The 19500-nt window shown below is 38.1% G+C and overlaps 2 protein-coding genes and 1 long non-coding RNA gene across 10 annotated transcripts in view; 1 reads left to right on the forward strand and 2 right to left on the reverse strand.

Annotated features, from left to right (window-relative positions):
• pappa2 (pappalysin 2) overlaps positions 1–7342 on the forward strand; it is a 50042-nt gene extending 42700 nt beyond the window's left edge. Inside the window, exons 25-27 of the mRNA XM_086094459.1 lie at positions 539–610; positions 2129–2227; positions 6544–7342. Of these exons, the coding sequence (XP_085950585.1) occupies positions 539–610; positions 2129–2227; positions 6544–6657 (285 nt within the window). The 3' untranslated portion in view covers positions 6658–7342. The remainder of the gene's footprint in view (positions 1–538; positions 611–2128; positions 2228–6543) is intronic.
• LOC147181822 (uncharacterized) lies at positions 514–7743 on the reverse strand. The gene is made up of 3 exons (XR_015097048.1): positions 7598–7743; positions 5524–5665; positions 514–578 (listed from the first exon to the last, which is right to left on the reverse strand). It is a non-coding gene; the product is annotated as an uncharacterized LOC147181822 (long non-coding RNA).
• Positions 7744–8206: 463 nt separating this feature from the next.
• Positions 8207–19500, reverse strand: part of astn1 (astrotactin 1) — a 309454-nt gene continuing 298160 nt past the window's right edge. For all 8 annotated transcript variants that reach the window (XM_086094600.1, XM_086094593.1, XM_086094620.1 and 5 more), the window contains one exon: positions 8207–10853. In XM_086094600.1, coding sequence (XP_085950726.1) covers positions 10616–10853 — 238 coding nt within the window. In that variant the 3' untranslated portion in view covers positions 8207–10615. The remainder of the gene's footprint in view (positions 10854–19500) is intronic.

Consider the following 19500-nt stretch of genomic DNA (forward strand, 5'->3'; position numbering starts at 1 on the left):
CGTTGGCTGGGCAGAATTGAGACAATTTGGTGGTGATTGTAAGCGCCGTTGAAAATAGTATTTTCAATTTGCAGCATTAATGTGGACCGCCACATTTGGGGGGACGTTTAATTTTTCGAACCCATAAATGATTGCAGTGGACATGCCATATTTGCATGTCTAAACCTATAAAAATGCATGATTTTGGTGATGTCAGCACTTCTGGTTCATGATTGGATCCTAGCTAACCAATCACAATCGCAGGTTGATTTGCATGATGTTTATGTTAAAAATGTTACATATAAGCGTGGTAAGTTTACAACACGTTACAGCCATACTATCCTGGCTTCCACTATAACTAATAAAAACATGAGATAAACCTAACATTTTTTCCATGTTGCTCTTATGTGGGAAAATAGTCAAAATCAGTAAAAAAAAATAGCCCAGCAGAAAAAAATGCGGGTCTGAAATGAAGGCACTCCTGTTTTGACTCTTTGACCATTATATTTCTTTGATGTAAGGTTGCTCAACTTACCTTATTTTATGCTTTGATTTTCAGTCCATTGTCTGCACAGGGATGATGAAGTGGTACCCGCCCCCTGAAAACATTCATTGCATTCAGTCATGTGAGGTAAGAGACAAAAGAGCTGCGTAGCATTGCATCAGTACTTGGTTGTGTGGGAATGTATTTCCCCCCCAACATTCCGTTCCTGTCCATTAAACCATGCATCTCGTGAAGGCCAACACCACAGCCATCAATGTCACCGGGTGTTTGAGACCGTTAAATGGGTGAATGTCTTTTTCAATCTTGACTGACATTGCATCAAGCCAAGAAATACAAAAATATGTATTGCTTCACAGAGATAATATTTCACACATCTGATGTTTGCGGTCCATTTGGAAATGTCAACATTCTTAGATGTCATACAAGAGAACAATGTAAACAATTGTAAACACAACTGAACTATCAAATATGAACTTAATGATGAATAAACTTACCATTTGTATTTGCCAGCAAGGGAAAAACAAATACAACGTGCTCAGTCTATCAAAAGGTCAAACATGACTTAATTGGGATTTCTAATATCAAAAACATACCTAGTTGTGCATTTTTTTTTTTTTGTGTCCCGCATTAAAATCTGTAATGATCACTGGCGAGCAAAGCACCATTTCGGTGTCGTTCCTCGTTTAATTTGCAGTACATGCTCTTCTAAAGCTCCGAAGCCGGGTGTTGTTTGGCTATCATTTGTTTGCTTCAGAAAATCCTGGAACTACTGTTGGAACACAAACTGTTGATGAAACACATTCTCCTTTACTGCCGGCAAACATTTTCCTCTTTCGCTTCGCAGTGAATGTTGTGAGGCAAAACAATTCCCTAAAAACTGGTGTTCCATAACAACACTAATTATTACAGACCGCATGTGTTTCTCGTATATTTTCCTTTCCTTTTCTTTTCATTTTTTTTTTTTTATAAACTCATAATCATTGACAATTAGCGTAAATGTCATCCAAGTCATGAGCCACTATGTAACGCACACAAAGCTAATAACAGCCTTTGGAAATACGTAGCTACCTTTCTGTCAGAATATCAGTATAAATGGAGGTCAAAGTTAAGGACGATTGTGGTTTTGGTTAATATTGGAACAGCCCTTAAAGGTCAAATGGTCAAATAAGCACAGCACGGGATATGGTACTGCATATTAGTTTTAGTCAATACTCATTTGTGCTTACAGATGAGGAAATCTCTTCCTAACTTTCAACCAGCCTAACTACTTATCTTGTATACAACAGAATCCGATCGGAGCCATCTCCGAGGGCCCGGTCTGCTGATTCACATTTTCTTTTGCATCATGCTAATAGCTGTGTGTGTATGTGTGTGTGCGCGTCACTACGAGAGGAAACTGTTGGAAGATTGGGACTAGTGGGGACGTGTGTGATTTCTGTGGACATCGCTGTCAATGAACCACAAACCAAAATATTGTTGAGGATGCTGGTTGACTTGGCTTTCCTAAATGAGGAAACCAGAAAGTCAACTTATTTAGATTTGAGTGATAAGCCGGGAAGTATTACATTTCATTGAAAATGTACTTTCATGAGCTTGATTCCACAATCATAACAAATTGTACTCTTGTTCAAAACCTGTGTACAGCCTTTCGGTGGCGATGGCTGGTGCGACACCCTCAACAATCGGGCTTATTGCCAGTATGACGGAGGAGATTGCTGTCCTTCTACGCTATTATCCAGAAAGGTAAAACGTGTTTCCTCGCCTGCTTCATCAATCCCAAATTGAAATGATGCCTTCCCTGAGATTCGTATTGATAATAAAAATTGACCATATTTTTTTCAAGGATAATCTTGTAAAACGAATGGTTTCACAGCATGCATCTTGTCATGGAGATGGTGCATAGAGGCTTTGAAAGTCAGATTCTTCCTGTTTATAGTCATAGTTGTTTATAGAAATTTGTCTCTGGCATGAGTGCTGTGCCGGTGGGCAGGAGACATCCAGAAAGCAAACAAATCCAGATCTCCACTACTTTTTCCTCTTGCCGTCAAAGACTGCACCTATTTAGTCTCTCTGTTTTGAGTTTGCAGCTCAAAGGATACACATAAACAGGTTTTCACCACCTCACACTTGTCAACCCATGCTACTTCAGAAATATTACGTTTAAAATGTAAACTCGCTGCGTTGGAATACCATTGATTCAACTAAGATAAAACAATATCTTGCAAAGCATGGTGCCCGCAATTGTTTCACCTTTTGGTGTCTTGTGTCTTCCTCCGTGATCTAGGAAGTGGCCTGCTAACATTTTAGCAGCCAAACAATGATGTCACACCATGAATTTAGCTCCCTTTATATCCATAAAGCTTGCTCTGTCTCGGAGCTGATTTTTATTTATTTTATTTTTTGCAGAATGTACGGTTCTTTTTTATAACACTAGAGGAAATAGTCAGAAACTCTACATATTTTGTTGAGGTCATTTTGATACCTTTAGGCACCTTAAAGGAGAATACATCATTTTGCCTCTTCTTTCCTGACACTGAAGGCTTATTGGGGCATAGTGATTATAAATAAAGGTTAAATAAATATGCTTGAAAATAAAACATGAGCTGTATAATAATAAACATGTAAAACAAAAAGACTTGGACTATTTAACCCTTTTCAACAGTAAAAAGATCCTTCTATTTTTCCGTTGGGTATAAAAACTGTAGTTTGTTTATTAAAGGGATACTTGATTCATTGAGCCATTTTCAGCAGTATAAAGTTAATATTTTGTCCAGAATTAATTTGATAACTATTATTTTTCATGTACAATTAATACCTTTTAAAAACAAATTTTCCGCTTGGATGACATCACTTGTGCTGAGGAAGTAGGTAATGACCAATGATGGCTCACCTGTTTTCTTGGTTTGGTCAGCAAACTGAGCCATGATTGGTCTTTACTTACAGTAATTTCTGGACTATAAGGCGCACCTGACTATAAGCCGCGCTAGCTAAATTTGGGGAATACTCGAGTTTGTTACACATATGAGCCGAATCCGACTGTAAGCCACATGTGTTTTAATGTTACCACACCGGGTTCCCGCTACTTTCTTTTCCATAATGAGGGCACAAATTGTCTCGTCGCTCCTACTGTATTTAGGCTCACTTGGTTTGTTATGCTCTGCATGACGCTCTTGTGCTTCCTTTATAGTGCGATCTTGTGATCTGATGGATAAGCCACACGCACCTCTGTATTAGCCTCAGGGTCAAATGCAAGTGAAAAAAGTAGCGGCGTATAGTACAGAAATTACTGTACTTCCTCAGCACAGGTGATTTCATCGTCAGTGGGAAAATTCGTTTTTAAAGGTACTAATCGTACATGAAAAATTATGAAGTTATCAAATTAATTAGGGACACATTTTTTTTACTTTTTACTCCTGAAAATAGCTCAATGAGTCAAGTATCCCTTTAATGGAGAGTAATTACCTTTAAACAAAACAAAATCATTTTAATGTGGCTCATCTGAAAACTAATTATTACTTCGATTTAAATCACTGATTTTAACAGACATGAAAAATAACAAATGCAAATACTGCCCTAGGAAAAACAGCCATGTTCATTTCCCCTAGATCCTTTATGCTTTATGATTTGGAACACGGTATGTATTTAATTGACTATTGTGCAACGTCATGCATGCCACACATTCAGCGGCTCCGATACCCTAATAGGTATTTTGGCCTACATGGTTGAACTTCTTGTTTCCTTTTCACCTACTGCACATTATGACTCACGGGAGCTCCTTCCCTTTTTTTCTTTTTTTTTTTAGCATTGTGGCATTGCTGCTACTTCATTGGGTATAGTAAACACCATTCATTGTGACAGGACCACTGCTTGGAGCTGATGTTTGTCATGTATAAATGTGTAGCGTAGTTTAGTTAGCTGAGCTACCACACAATCAATTGTGCCATTGAGGTCATAAAATTACCAAAGCTGTAAAGACAAAAGACAACACACCTAAATAATGAGACGGCTTTAGTAGCCTCAGTCAAACGATTGCTCTGCTATCAAGCTTGTGTGAATCCAAAACAATCAGCAGTGAAGGTGCGCCTCCCACTCCTCTTCTTGCCTCACTTGCCGTCATTTCTTTCATTACCTCCCACTTTCCAAGAGCAAATGTTTACATGTCTTGCTACAGACTTCTTCGCGGGGCACCAGAGTTTGTTTTACAACCTGTGGTGGTGGCTCGCTTCCTAGACAGATCTGGCTGCTCTTGTTGTTGACTCTTAACATGTGTTAAACGGTTCACCTCCACCCACGTCGGTGTATTCCTCCCTTCTGTTCTGTTCCTTGAAGCTTTCTTGTTGTTCAAAGGCCAAGTTCAACCAATTGACACCAAGTGCTTTATTTGCTCTCCTCTCCTTTCTTTAAGCCCGAAAGGATCAAGCCTTCAAAAGATCCCACTTGGGTTCCTAAGCGCTACTTTTTGGCAAAGCAAAACTGAGATCGCACATTTAATCTATAGCTGCTAGCCATGGATGGCTCGGCGATGCAAATGGCACAGTAGAAGAAAAAAACGTCTCTGATAGTTTTTATACACCGTCCCACCTCTAAGTTTGTTACTTCGTTGTACTTACATGTTCACAATCACATAGTTTTTAATAATTCAAAATCCCGTCTTGTTATTGATAGCAAAACTTTAATCTTGTTTAATCTTTGAGCTACAAACCCTTCCTTTGACCATCGTCTTTTTGACAACTTCATCGACAACGTAATCCGTCCAAATTTAATAATCCTTGAGGCTCCTTCCATCGCTGTTGTGTTCAGTGTACCCACTTCACACTGCAAAGTGCACAGCAACGCTGACTAGGTTGCCTGGTTGACACAAATGACACCCCTTCAATTTCTTTATCTCTTTCCTCTAACTGTGTTATAAATGAAAAATTCCAACTATGAGAAATATTACTTGTCAAGACATGTAGCTCAAGTCAAGTCGAATCACTTACATCCCAACTCCCAGGTCAATTCATTCCTAAGTTTTTGGCAAGCATCTCTGGAAAACTAACCTTCATCTGATTGGTTAGTTCCTGATATGTGGACGTCTTCAGTGTGTTGGCTCCGGTGAAATGTAGAAGGCTGTCTGTGGAATTGTGGTTGGCCATGGTCCACTCTGAGGCGGGCATGGCACCACGGCGGCCCAGAGTAACCCTGAAGGAAAAATATTCTATATTTATCTCCATGTTGATGCTGTGAGACTTGGCAGTAATGGTGGACAAATGAAGCTTCACGAATCACTTGCGATATTTTTTTACTCCTCTAGATGGTGCTCTTGGGTTAAAACTTTAAAGTCAAGTGCAATGGGACGTGATTACATTTCCGCAGCATCTTTAAACCAAGATTGCCATCTTGAGGTGTAAAAAAATATCGCAAGTGCTTCGTTTATTTTCCCATCGTTACCTGGCAGCCATGCAAAAGGCCCCCAGTTGCGTGCCTGCCTGTTTTTTGTTTTATAGTTCTTATAGAGTAATTTTTTTTTTTTTAAGAGCTCCAAGAAGAAAAAAAAGAGTAATAGTTACTAGTGGGGGTGTGAATTGCCTAGTACCTGGCGATTTTATTCGTATCATGAATTGTAGGTCACGATTCGATACCGATTAATCCAGATGCGAATCTATAAATTGATTATTGCGATTTTTTTTTTTTTACTCAAATTTGGAAAATACTAATCAGTAAACTTGTACATGTACACTGTAAGATTTGTATGAAAATGTATTTATCTGAAAATTCAAGTCTGTTTCATGTTTGAACAGCACTGAAATCAAATATTAAGGCTTAATGTTCCATTAATATAACATCCTTCCATGCTTAATGTGTGAATCCTAACCCTAAATAAGACGTTTTGTTGAATATTCCCATAAAAAAATTGATGTTTAAAAATCAATTTGAGAATTGCGCGCTGTAATATCGCGATATATTGCCGAATCGATTTTTTCGAACACCCCTAGTTACTAGTATGATGTGATCAGTCACGTTATTTTGAAAATACAAAGTATTGGAGCATTCTGAATATGATGCTTGTTTTCTGCTAGGTGATTCAATTTGGGGCAGACTGCAATCAGGATGAGTGCACTTGCCGCGATCCGGATGCAAAGGAGAATAAGAGCAAAGCCAAGGACCCGGAGGGGGGAGAAGGAATCCCGTAAAGTCGATGGGTGCAAGCAAGTGGAGTGGTGTAACATAAGTCAAACTGTAGATAACATAGCCAACAAGCAAAAATACTATCTTATCATGCACACAAATGTTTGGAAGGCAAATACATTATTTTCAAAAAGGTCGATCAGAGTGCTTAAGGACCGTTGCCAGTTATAGCATAGGTAAATCAAAATGTATTCTCATGTGTATGAGGCAACTCAAAACGGTGTAGTATAAGTATGTGATGAAGCAATTCACGTGATACAAATGAGGTTTGCTGCTGCTATTATGTATCATCCAATTATCAGAATAGTTTTAGCACAACCTAGGACTTGTATTTCTGACTATTAACATTAGGATTGTAAATGTGTATTGACTAAAACAGTGCGTGTATACTAGATGACGCGTTGCTCACATTCAAACAACGCAGTCGGCGATAACCGTAAATAACATATTTTATTGGACATTTCCAAAAAAGTTAATGTTGACAAATCATTTTCACCAGCTTCTGTTGTAGTACATATGTGATTGTTGCGTAAACAAATACTCAAAAACCTTGTGGATTCTCTTTGTGACAATTGGAGTTGGAAAAATGAAATGTCCGGATCAATATAATGTATGAGAGGAAAACAACCTGCCATTGTTGTATTATCACAAGACACATACTTTTCAAGAAAAATCAAATAACATATCCAAAAGAGCATCAAGTGTATCTATGTTAAGTATTTTATTGAATAAATAGAAATTATATTTATCTTTTTTCAGTGGTTTGACCTTTTTTCTCTCCGATTTATAAAAAACAGAATAAAGCACATGACTTCAGTTACTGTATGTTATCTTCCTAAACTCTTTTCCAAAGATCTTAGAGCCATGAGTGATGCAGTACCGGTACACAAAATGATAAGCTGACTAAGCAATTTAATAGAAAGAAATGAATCTGCATGCACTTACCTTTGTTGCTGACACAGGTTAGTGCATGAAAGCACTGCAGGGATCCATTTTCACCTGTTGCGCCGTTGTGGGCATGAACACAGCCGATTTCATTCACCAGTAATCTAAGCGGCTGCGCTCTCATTTGTGGCACACTCTCCTCTCACATGAAGACATCTGTGTGCGGAAAAAGGATGCAAGGACTTCAGCGTTGCCACTGCGCTTGGCCAGCGTGGCAACAAACAACCTAAGTGGGCATCCTCATTAAAAGTTGAGTGACTTAAAAACTACAATAATGATGATATGATGGGCTGAGAGGGGCATCGTGGGGAGCCATCGGATAAAGGTGCGTCATATGTCCCAATTTGTTAAAAATTATTTCCACGGTTCCCTTTCATCTACGGGAACTGTCTGGATGCCAACTGCAACAGAAGGAGACGATATCCGACTTTTCATGTTGTAGCACAAATGCACCAATCTCTGTTTATAAACAAATGATAAACATTCGCACATTATGGTTGCATAAGTGTGCAATACATTCTACGTATTAAGATTACAAGTAATGATCGGTTGCACTTGATCTCCGAAATGGGTTCATTTTGTAGTGGACAGAAATCACATCCATACGACCACATTTCATGTCTTTATTTTTGAAGTAGCAAAGTGAAAATGTCGACTTGATGACATCCACATTTAAAAACAGAATCATGCAGGTACTAGTTGGTTCTCTCGGTCCGATGTCCGTTTTCACTATTGAGAAACACAATGTTGTAAGATCCTTTGATGTTTCGTACCATTTCAATTTGTTTATATTCAGATAGAATAAATGAAACGGGTCTGCTTTACACATTAGAACGTCAAAGACTGAGCTACACAGCGAATAGGACAATACAGGCCATCAGCTATCTTGGGAAGCGCGCACTATTTTGAAAACAGCTGCAAGTATTTATATACAGAAGGAAACAATGCAATGTAGGTGTAAAACACTCTACAAATATCTAACATTCATTCTATTATCAAGAAATTTGTTTGCAATTAAGATATACTTTTTGACACTTGCAGGCCACTCTACGGTAAAGACGAAAAATCGAATCAAATCAAAGACCAAGACAATCTCTTTAAACATAATTATACTTTGTACAAAGTTTAAACAATAATAATCAAGGTTCAAGACAGTTAAAAGTAATTAGTGAACTACCACAATGACAGTTGAGTTTTAGTTACATGAGCATTTAAAACAAGAAAAAATACTTTCAAGTAAGTATTGTAAGTATGATATAGTAGAAATATCCCAGTAAGTGAACAAATCTGTCACATCTTCAATCAAAATGCCCAACATCAATTCTACATTCAGCAGCGTGCCTCTAAAATTCGACTTGACATTTGTCAAGCTCGTAAAACAGCACTGCATTTTTTTCTCACCACATCAAATCCATCTGTTTACCCGCATCTACCCATGCCGACTAACATTTCCTGTAAACGCAACAAAGCCACGCAAATCTCTGGTGCTATGTTATGAATCTTGGGTTAATTAAAAAAAAGAAGAAAAAAAAGTGAATGTCTTGAGCAAATTGTTTGACTGGTGTAGTGATCCCGTAGATGCAGGATTGAAATGAAAAGTGTTATTGTGAGAGTTCAGCAAGCGCAACGGGGCTGTCTGAACTCTGTTGACTCAACTTGACCAGCAGGCAGCCAGCAACTGTCAGAGCCCCAATTCTTATTAAGCGGAGCCTGCTGAGAACACACCACTTTCTCTTCCAGTCAAATTAGCGCTTCGACTTTTCACGGGCCGTCTTGTGTTTTCGCTTTTGTAGCAGAATATGAAAGGCCAGACACATTGCAGGACGCATGATGTTTCAATGACGTGTATGCAAATGGTAGTAGTTACGTTACGTCTGTGTGAAGATGAATGTGCTTAAGTGCTTTTTTTTTTGTCAACTCTTTCATTAAGCTTTGCCAAGCTTTTTTCTCAGTCATTTCTCAATTATAGGATTCACTCCCAAGTTATTTTCTCTTTTATTCTACACTTCAGATTACCGACCATATAAAGATAATTGTGGCACGCCGTTTATTTGAACTTCTTCACCTTCTCTCCAAACACGTGTCAGAAGTTTGAAAACATTTCAATTAGACATTTCTTCAAAAATCTCTACTTGAGAGCAGACTGAAGACAAAAAAGATAATAAAATCATGTTAGAAAATATGACAAATAAAAAACATAAAAAGATTAAAGGTCCCATGCCATCCAAATTTGCCCCCCACCTACAGTCGTTCAAAATGAGTCTGTTGCATGGTTAAATATTGACATCTATGCAGTTTGTCAATTGTTTGGAAAAATTAAAAATTAAAAAATTAATCCGATTTTCCGCTCACATCATCATTCGTTAGCAAGCAACTTCTTCCTTACTAAGATCATACATGGCTGCCATGAGACATGGAGATATCACCAACCACCAATCAGAGGAAAGCCGTATTCACATTAGGTGATCTAGTTCGAGCAAAGCTCATTTACATAGTGAATATTAGTGAGAAATATACAGTTGTTCTTTGTGGCAGGCGTTTTTGACCAACTTCTTGGCATTTCAAACCAAATTATCTTGCAAACTTAATTAACGTACATCAAAGATTAGAACACATTTTTTTGGCACGGGACCTTTAAATTATTATTATTATTTTTTAAAGAAAATCCTATCATGTCAAGACATACAGAAAACCAAAAGAAATGATGCAAGGCTGGGTTCAAGGTAACTTTCTTGTTTCACGCTTCTATGACGATAAAGCGTTTTGATTTTGTTGTACAGCTATACAACGTACAGTATGATGACATTAAAGCGTGGCAGCGCATGTCTAACATCTTTTTATAGTTAGAAAGAAAACCAAACAAAACAGTGACGAGCAATAAAGTTGGTAATGGTGCTGATTTGTCACAGAATAGCTGGAAATACACCAAGAAAACAAGTTTGCTCTTAATGTGCACACTTAAATGTAAAACTGCCTTTTGTTAGATCTGTCAAAATGTAATAACGCAATAATATTGATTTAGATGTCCTTGGGCTCGCCATAGTCGTTATACATGACGGTGAGCATCTGCTCATCGCACGCCTTGTGTACGTCCTGGCCCATGTGCGCCCAGTTGACGCCAAAGGCTTTGGTGTCAGTGTAGCGACAGGAAAGGAACTTAAGAGACATCCTGCGAAGGCCGATCTTGGGCTCCTGGAGGAGACCTTTGCACCAAGACGACAGTTCCTTTAACTGCGACAGTATCAGGCCCGCCTTCCTGTTGGAACCAACGACACAGATGCAACGGGAAAGGTTGTTTTCACCAACTTTCATCGTCGTTTTCATCACAATAAGATGCGGTTAGCAATTAGTCAGAGTAGGGATCAAAATAAAATGCTGGTTGTAGTGGGATATGGACAAAATTTGAGCATATGTTGGAAATTCTGAGGTTCTGAAATGGGTATTAAATGCACTGTTTAAAAATAACGCTCACAAGTCATTCACACTTTAAAACATGTTTTCATTAGGTGGGTTTCCAACCACCTATTTTTATTGGAATTTTCAAGAATTGCAAAAAAAGAAACTGAATGCAAACGGCAGAAATTTGACAAAAGGCCCAAAAATTTGCAAAAAAAAATTCACGCTTGGAGGGGGTGGTTTTTGTAGTGTATTGAAAAAAGGAAAATGCGCATTTTGCCGATGGAAACAGGTTTTGCGAATAAGCGACTACAAAACCGTCACACGTTTTGACGAAGAAACATGATTCTTTTTATAATTAATTCAAGAAAAAAACATGAATGCCATTTTAGATGGCTTTATCAACATCAGCTCTCAAAGTAACGACACATTTCACTCCTCATGCGGGAGGGAAGCCAACAAGACAAACTTCTTCCGTTCAGTCCGTCAAAACCAACATTCCCACCTGGAACTCCCTGTTGTCCCAAAGTTCCATATTCGCAAAAGAAGAGCGGATGGAAGGGTTCCAGGCGTGGGTTCGCTTCCCTGCCTGGGAGACCATGTTTGTCTGTGTGTATATTTGTGTGAGTGAAAAAAAAAAAAAAGAGTGGATGAAAATGGGCATAAATCGCATATTCGTTTTGCGCATTTTCACAAAATTCGCATAAAAATTTCAAAACATTTGGATGAAAACCTGACTTTTGATCCTTCTCATGTTATTTTGTTTTGACTTTGTAATCAATAAAGGTTTTCAACTAGAACATTCCATGCACTAAGATCTAAGATCTGAGGTTTAAGTGTTTCATTCATTTATTTGTTTGCCATGCTAGGCTAATTTCCTTCATCAGTATTGACCATACTGACACATATGTGAGGATACAAAAACAAATTTTGTTTTTTTGCGTGTGTCTTTTAATCAAGGTCATGAGCAAGCATAAAGGTCATAATGAAACGGCTACATGGCCACACAGAGATACAGGGCTATAATTGTATTTTTATTTTTACTATGAGCTAGTAATGTAACAATAACTGCAAAATTGCAAAATCGCAATATTAAAATTGCCACAAAATCGTCATTGTCACGTCACAATATTTAAAACAGCGCATTTGTTAGAAAGACAAGGTTGTATTCCATTTGTGTACTTGTAGCACCCTCTAGTGGTCAGTTTATTAGTGCAGTTTAAATCTAATTAAGAATGTTTGGGCCTCTGCGGCAGTTATCACTCCCATAAATCAGTCATACCAGCAAATATTTGTTAAAATCTCTGTCAAAAACTAGATTTTGAACACAGCATTGAATATGATACTTTGTGCCGCTGAGCCAATAGGAGCGCATGACAATGGCATGTGATGTGGCATGGCCACGTCTATTTTCTTTGTCACTGCTGTTATGTAGAAAAACGCAGTTTATTTTCCAACAATATCGTCAGTTTTTTGACAGTATTGTGAGCTGCTTATTTATTTATTTTTATCGCCAACCTCCCCACAAAATCAATTGTCATATTAGGTGAAGGATCTTTTGAACCAACATGCTTTGTTGGGAAATGCGGGGGGAGATTGCATATCCCACACTAACAAGATCAATATTTATTCTACAAAAGAGAGCTGTAAGGATAATAACAAAGTCAAATAGTAGAGAACCATCAAAACAATTTTTTTTTTATTACGTTAAGAGCTTTGAAATTTGAGGAATTGGTAAATGATAAAATTGCACTTATAATGTATGAATTGTATTATAAACAGTAAGATAAAAGAATATAGATGCAACCTTCGAAGGAAGGAACATTTTGAAAGAATAAAATCTAGGACTAAATTAAAATATTAATGTCTTACTATTAGTGGTGTGAAGGTACGAAATCACCTTGATGAATTAAAAAGGAGTCAGACCATTTTAGTTATTGAAAAATATCAGAATGTAAGTTGATGTTTGGATCTTGTTTTGTTAATGTCATTTTCATTTATGTGTGATATTTGAGTTAATTGCTTTGAGTGGTCTGATCTTGTAAAGAGGGTAGGCGAAAATAAGCGGTCTTTCCCGGTCTGTATGTGTTTCTTTTTTATGGCGGACCTGTACAGGTGTGGTATTTTTTTTTCCTTTTATGACTGATCGAAATAAATTGTATTCATTCATTCATTGCAATGTAAACCTTCACTTCTTTCATTTCAACTATATTGCTGACAAATGGGCGCAAGTGTGGAGCAGAAGGTTGTCAGCAACAATAAATATTTGCAAATTTCCTGGCTGCCCAGGTGCAAGCAGATGAAAAATGTACTTGTACTGTCTCAAGTTTTAGGAGCAAAATGCCACCATTTCGGAGCAGTCTGAAGCCCTGCATAATAAGGAACGCACAAGTTGAACAACTTGATGCCATCACCCACTATCAACACCACAGGCAAGGCTGAGTGGACCAAAACAAATTTGATGCATTCGGTGTTGGGAATGCATTGTAACTGCTTCTAAAGATGCACTGAAATATATAAAAAAAAAAGAAAAAAAGGTTGTACTGTTACTATGTATGACATCTACATGTAAGTGTGATTATCCATTAGTTTGAACCTGTTAACATGAAGACTGGTCAACTTCATTTTTCAGTCCGTTTTTGGATACATTATGTAAATCAATTTCCATTATTTCTATTGGATGGAAATAATTCTATTTCTGTAGAAATCAGAAGTTCTTCAGTATTCTGCGACAGATTGTATTCTACCTCAGAGTACACGATCTGCTGTGTTTGCGGTGTTTGTACGCAGGTAGCCTGCGTCATAGTATTGCTCTTAAAAAAGGAACAAATATTGGCATTTGCAACAAAGTCTTGAGTTGGCATCAGTGCCAACTGAAGCTGGAGCGGATCACCACAGTGAGTAGCACACAGGAAGCTGTGTTCTGTACTTAATGAATAGAAAATGGCCATCAGAATTGCTTTTGACAACTGTTATATCTAGACCCAGTACCAAACGAAATGAAGATATTATTGACTGGTTGATTATGTTAAGTTATTATTACACAGTTATTTTCCCTTTTCCCCCTAGGATGTAATAAGAAGCCATGTCTTCGGGGAGGGGTTCTTATTATGGGTATTTACAAACCTTTAACTGCATGGTTTAATATAACCATTACTATTGAGTTTTTGTAGTTATTAATACTAAAGTATGCAATATCGCAATGTATTCTGAAATGAGCAGCATGAGCATTTCCAGGTAAGAAGAGAGAAGAACAAAACCTTGCCTGAAAAATCGATCAGAAGACAAAATGTTAATCGAATATGTAATAACAATATAACAACATTGTAATAATACAATAACAACAATGTGTACAACACATAACTTGAAAAACAATCTGAAATTACCCTTTTTCTGAACTTGTCCTTTCTTTGTCTACAAATTATTATTGCCTACCATGATGAAAATGTCCTGAGTGGAGCTCCAATCATAACAATATGAAATATTGCAGACACGACTCTGATTAGACTGTCATCAAAAACAAAAAGAAACTGGCGTGGGGGGTGGGGGTGTAAAGAGGTCCAACCGAGGACATGGACAGAAAAAGTGAGGAGAAAAGCAATTCTTTCATTTTTGCCAAAGCATCTTGAATTTCTGAGTAAACAGCCAAATGGTGTGCCTTAAATAATGGGTACGTTTGCAGCGATGACAAGGTCTGGCTCCGGGAAAAGAAATGTCAAGACATTGACAGACAGACTTTTGGTGAGTTTATGGTTTGAGATCAAACATCAAGCATCAAAAGCAACAAAAAAAGTCCCTCAATGAAAGCCAAACGCTCTCGTCAGTGGGAGTCAATATGTCCCTAAAAACGGCAGGTCCAAATATCTGCTGTCAGAAGGAAGATAAAGCCATATTTGATCATTCATTTATTTCCCAGTATTGCATACTTGGCTCATGTGACTTGATAGTGAGTCAGAGCCCCGCATGGGTTCTTCTTATCGGCGGTCTGACGACGTCATGAAAATCAACTTCACTTAGTCCTCATTGTTTGTGACAAGGACGCGAGGGAATTCTCTTTGAGCTGTTTGTGTGGCCTGTTGCATATTCACACTTTCAGATTGTCTTCCCACTGCTACTTATTGTGGAGTGTTGCTCACATTTCTTCAGGAATGTCTTCATGAGATTCCAAATGTGTGAGGTAAGAAACAAAAGTGACAAACAAAACATACTCCAACATGGCAAGCAGGGACATCAATGAGTTTGATTCTCCATATCATTCAGCAATATTCCTAGGAAATCACATTGTCCCATCACTGTTTGAGCTATTATTGTAACAGGCCTTGCGGGTCATTTGGTGCCCGCGGGTATCACCATGGTGACCCCTGCTCCACCATTGACCAAATTTCTTCTCAACTCAGCTACACACTGGCCACGTTTTGTTACTTTGCCTCGTCATGCGTATGCAGCACCAAAGTCTTTGAAAAGACAGCTTTATGAAAAACGAGTGGCTCCCACTACCGCCTCCAAAGGACCAAAGCGCCATGAGCATCTGTGGAAAGCATCTGAGTAATAATTCTGATCAAACATAATGAAAATATAATCGGTACAGCCAAAAACATTGAAAAATTTGTCTATGACTTTCCCCGTCGTATCCTGTTGTTATTTCTTCTGTTACTGCCGTATTATAATCCCTCAATGTCACAAACTGGTTTTCATGGTGTTGCATAGTGAGAAGCAGGGAGGCAGGCTTGGGAGCAGGATAAATATTTACATTCACAAACGAGAACAAAAGAGCGTGGAAGAATCCAAATACAAAATTAACAAAGCACAACAAAAAAAGAGACAAAGCAACAAACACAGAAAGACGACCTGACATGACTCGGGCAAACATGATTGACGAAGAAGAAGTCAAACAAACAAACAAACAAACAAACAAACAAACAAACAAACAAACAAACAAACAAACAAACAAACAAACAGAAGTAGTGAAACAACAAAGACAGAATGAAACCAGTTGACTCTGGCCCGGTCACACAGAAGCCCGGCTTTGTTCCTCGAAAGATTCCTGTACACACAGAAACGTTTCAAGACATGCGTGTGTGTAAAAGAAGACGCTGAGGACGTTTAACAGCTGTAATGTCTATGCCAAGTCTGGGGTGGCGCTGTAGAGCAGCCACAGGGAGTTAACGGAAAGTGTAGAAGAATCAGCAAAGAAGACGAATAACTGATCTGAATAGCCCATAGGCCAAGACTTTTGAAGCCGCGAGGCCGCCATATTACTCCTCCCAAGAAACGTTTCTCGGCATACGATCCTATACGTTTACAATATCAAAATTGGAGAACATTTGAGAAAGTACTTAGTAGAAACAGTATGATTTATTATGCTTTAAATTTGTTAAGCATAAACAAGAGGACTTCAGACATTTTACAACTTGCCCTAAATACATGTATAAATGATATGCTTAATCATGTTTACAGGAAGAATCTTGTATTTTTTTTTTTTTTATTAAAGAAATATAATTGTAATTCGACAAAAGATGACTGCCAAATCTACATTGTAACATTGGGGTCTAACTGAGTGATAAAAGAAAAAGGGGGTCTTCAAAGCAGCACATACCGTCCACAATTTTTTATTTTAAACTTTAAAAAAAACAAATAGTGACCACCCCACACCCTTATACTAAGACCCTACGAGCTGAATATTTTGCTGTAAAAGCTAAGGAGGTTGCGCAAAACGACTACGACACGGCTACCTGCCATTTTTGACAGACTGGCGGTTCGCGAGAATTGGAGGAGTATCCCACATATGGTGTCCACATTGGAACGTATGGGGCGTGTTTTGAAATATTTCGATTCTGGAGCCTGGCTCCAAAAGTGATCGGTTTCAAGCTCCGAAACGGCGCCACCGTGTGGAGGAACTGCCCAAACGGTAAGAAACTTTTGCGGATACATTGAAACGGGCTTTTGTGTGCACGGGGCACCTGGATAAGGGAGCTGATCGGTAGACACTAGTCGGGTTTCCATCCAATGCGCAAAACGGACATGCGACTTGTGCCTGTTTCCATCTGTTCTCCTTTTGCGAATATTGAGAGGGGACTCCGCCGCTGGAGGTGGCGCTATACAACATAGAGATGTGATGCACCCGTAATTTAAAAGTAATAGAAGAAGACCAGGAAGCGATGAGTTTACTTGTGCAATTCTTGATAAACCGTAGCGTTTCTTTGCTGTTTTTCATCTAAATAGTATTAATATTCGCTTCTTTAATTAATTGAAGAATTTCAGTTTCGTCTTCCCCCCAAACATACCTTACTTTATCGTCCGACATTGCTTTGTGACGACAAACGTACGTGTGACGTAATATCCTGTCAAAACGTGCGACGTGTATCCAGTCTTGCCAGCGGTTATTCGCAAAACCATCGGCAAACTTAGCATTTTCCTTTTTTCGATACTCTTCAAAATCCACCCCCTCTAAGCGTAAAACTTTTTGGGGCGAATTTTGGGCCCTTTTTCGAATTTCCATTCCGTTTTATTTTCGCATTTCTTCAAAATTCGATATAAATGGGTGGATGGAAACCCAACTACTGACAAGAACAAGTGGAAAAAAGGTATACAAAGAAAAACATGCCAACAAAAGTTAATCTAATCAAAACAACACCGATTATGACACTCAAAGGGAAATATAACTTAGTTGCTGCTGTATATTTTGTGTTGCACATAACACAGAGAATCATCATCAAGAAAACAAGCAGATATATATTTTGTCATATTTTTGTCCACAACATGATTCAAACTCGAGACCCTGTGGCCCAAAACCTAAATTGTTATGTTTTGGGTTAAGTTTTGGTTAGTTTTTTATTTTTGTCATGGTTCAAGTTTAGTTTGGGTTTAGTTGGATTTTGTTTAACTGAATCGGGAGGGCTGTTAATTTACGTGCACTTAAATGGAACACGTGAAGAAGCAGCTCCCTCAGTTACGCAACTCTTTCCAGCATGGACCCTATTAAAAACAACCTTTACAGTGGAGACAATCCATAGACAGAGAAACGGTCTGAATTTAGGGAGCCTTGACTAATCAGTTTTGCCTGTTAAAATCGTGCGTACCACAGACTGCCATTTATATTTTATATCGGACACATGGCTCTGTTTATAAAACACGAAGGTACGATTTTATATGCTAGGCTCACAGCCATTGTTTGGATGGAAAGTTGGGGCCCTCCATGCACGCAGAAGCGTTACAAAATGAACCTGATGATGTCACAGAGGTTAAAAAAACAAATGATGGAGACATTTCCTCCACGCAAAACAACTTCCTACAATCAAACATGGCACTTTGGAAGAAGAAAATCTTTTACTTAGGGAAGCTTAGCTTTTATTAAAAAAATCATGAAAAACCTAAAAACAAAAACAAAAAAACAACCCATGTAGTGAGTTTGGATGCTTCTAATATGATAGGAAACAAGCCTGACACATAAAGTGACACCAAATATCCTCCCATGACATTGTTTGAGAGAAACACCGACATATGTACCCCGTATGTATTCCTTTCTTTGCCATATCTTTCGCTCATCTGTGTATTTAGTTTTTCCCATAATTGGTAATTTTCATTTTTTAATCATGCATTACCAAAAGTCCGTATTATTGGTTGTTATTAGATTAGATCAATCTTAAATAGCTGAAGGGGGATAGAAGTGTCGTCATCTTTAAATGTGTGTCTTTCAGACGCATTCAATATAACATCACTGTGACAATAAGCAAATGACCTATTAACAACAAAGAACTCCGTTGCAAAACAAGTTCATTTCCCAAAACGTTAGCGAGAACAATCCTCTTCTACTCGGTCATGATTTCTCAACAAAGTTGACAACGGACCTTATGAACATTCAATTTAATATATGTTTATCATTTCATCCTATTAAAACATTTATTAAATTGAAACTATGTCATGGTAAGTGAGTGAACTGAGGCCAGACGGCCAAAACAAGTTTTGTTCAGTCACAGTGCAGAGCCTGACCTTAGACCGCTAAAATCAAATCGGTTTATTTGATTCCAAGTGAACATTTGAGCCAAACTTGAAGGAATTCCCTTCAGGAATGAATCAGGAATTGCATTCATAAAAATGAGGGCATACCACACAAAACAACTTGAAAGGATCATGCCTTCAAAAGTAGTGCAGATCACAGAACTGTAATGACCTTTTTTGTTTTGCATTAACTGATGTCATTTCAGTAATGTTATACCTGTTAAAATGTCATAACAGGTAGAATATTACCGAAACATAATTCTGGATTTTAAAACCTTAATTCATTACTTCAGTCAGCGTGTGTTTTTCCTCTGGGTTGTGATTCACATTCATTTTTGAATCATATGCCTTCATTTTTATTTTCGGTTCATCCAATTATTGGGCAGTGTACATTAATTTGTTTTTCACACATGCAAAAATACGAGTGTGCTGCCCCATTTGGTGTGTCCTAATCCTGGTCATGACAATAGTCCCTCCAGGATTTTGCAGGCATTCTTCATGATTGCTGT

The sequence above is a fragment of the Leptonotus elevatus genome, chromosome 1 (genome assembly GCF_054856555.1).
Source record: "Leptonotus elevatus isolate MCC_2025b chromosome 1, RoL_Lele_1.0, whole genome shotgun sequence".
Classification (NCBI taxonomy): Eukaryota; Metazoa; Chordata; class Actinopteri; order Syngnathiformes; family Syngnathidae; genus Leptonotus; species Leptonotus elevatus.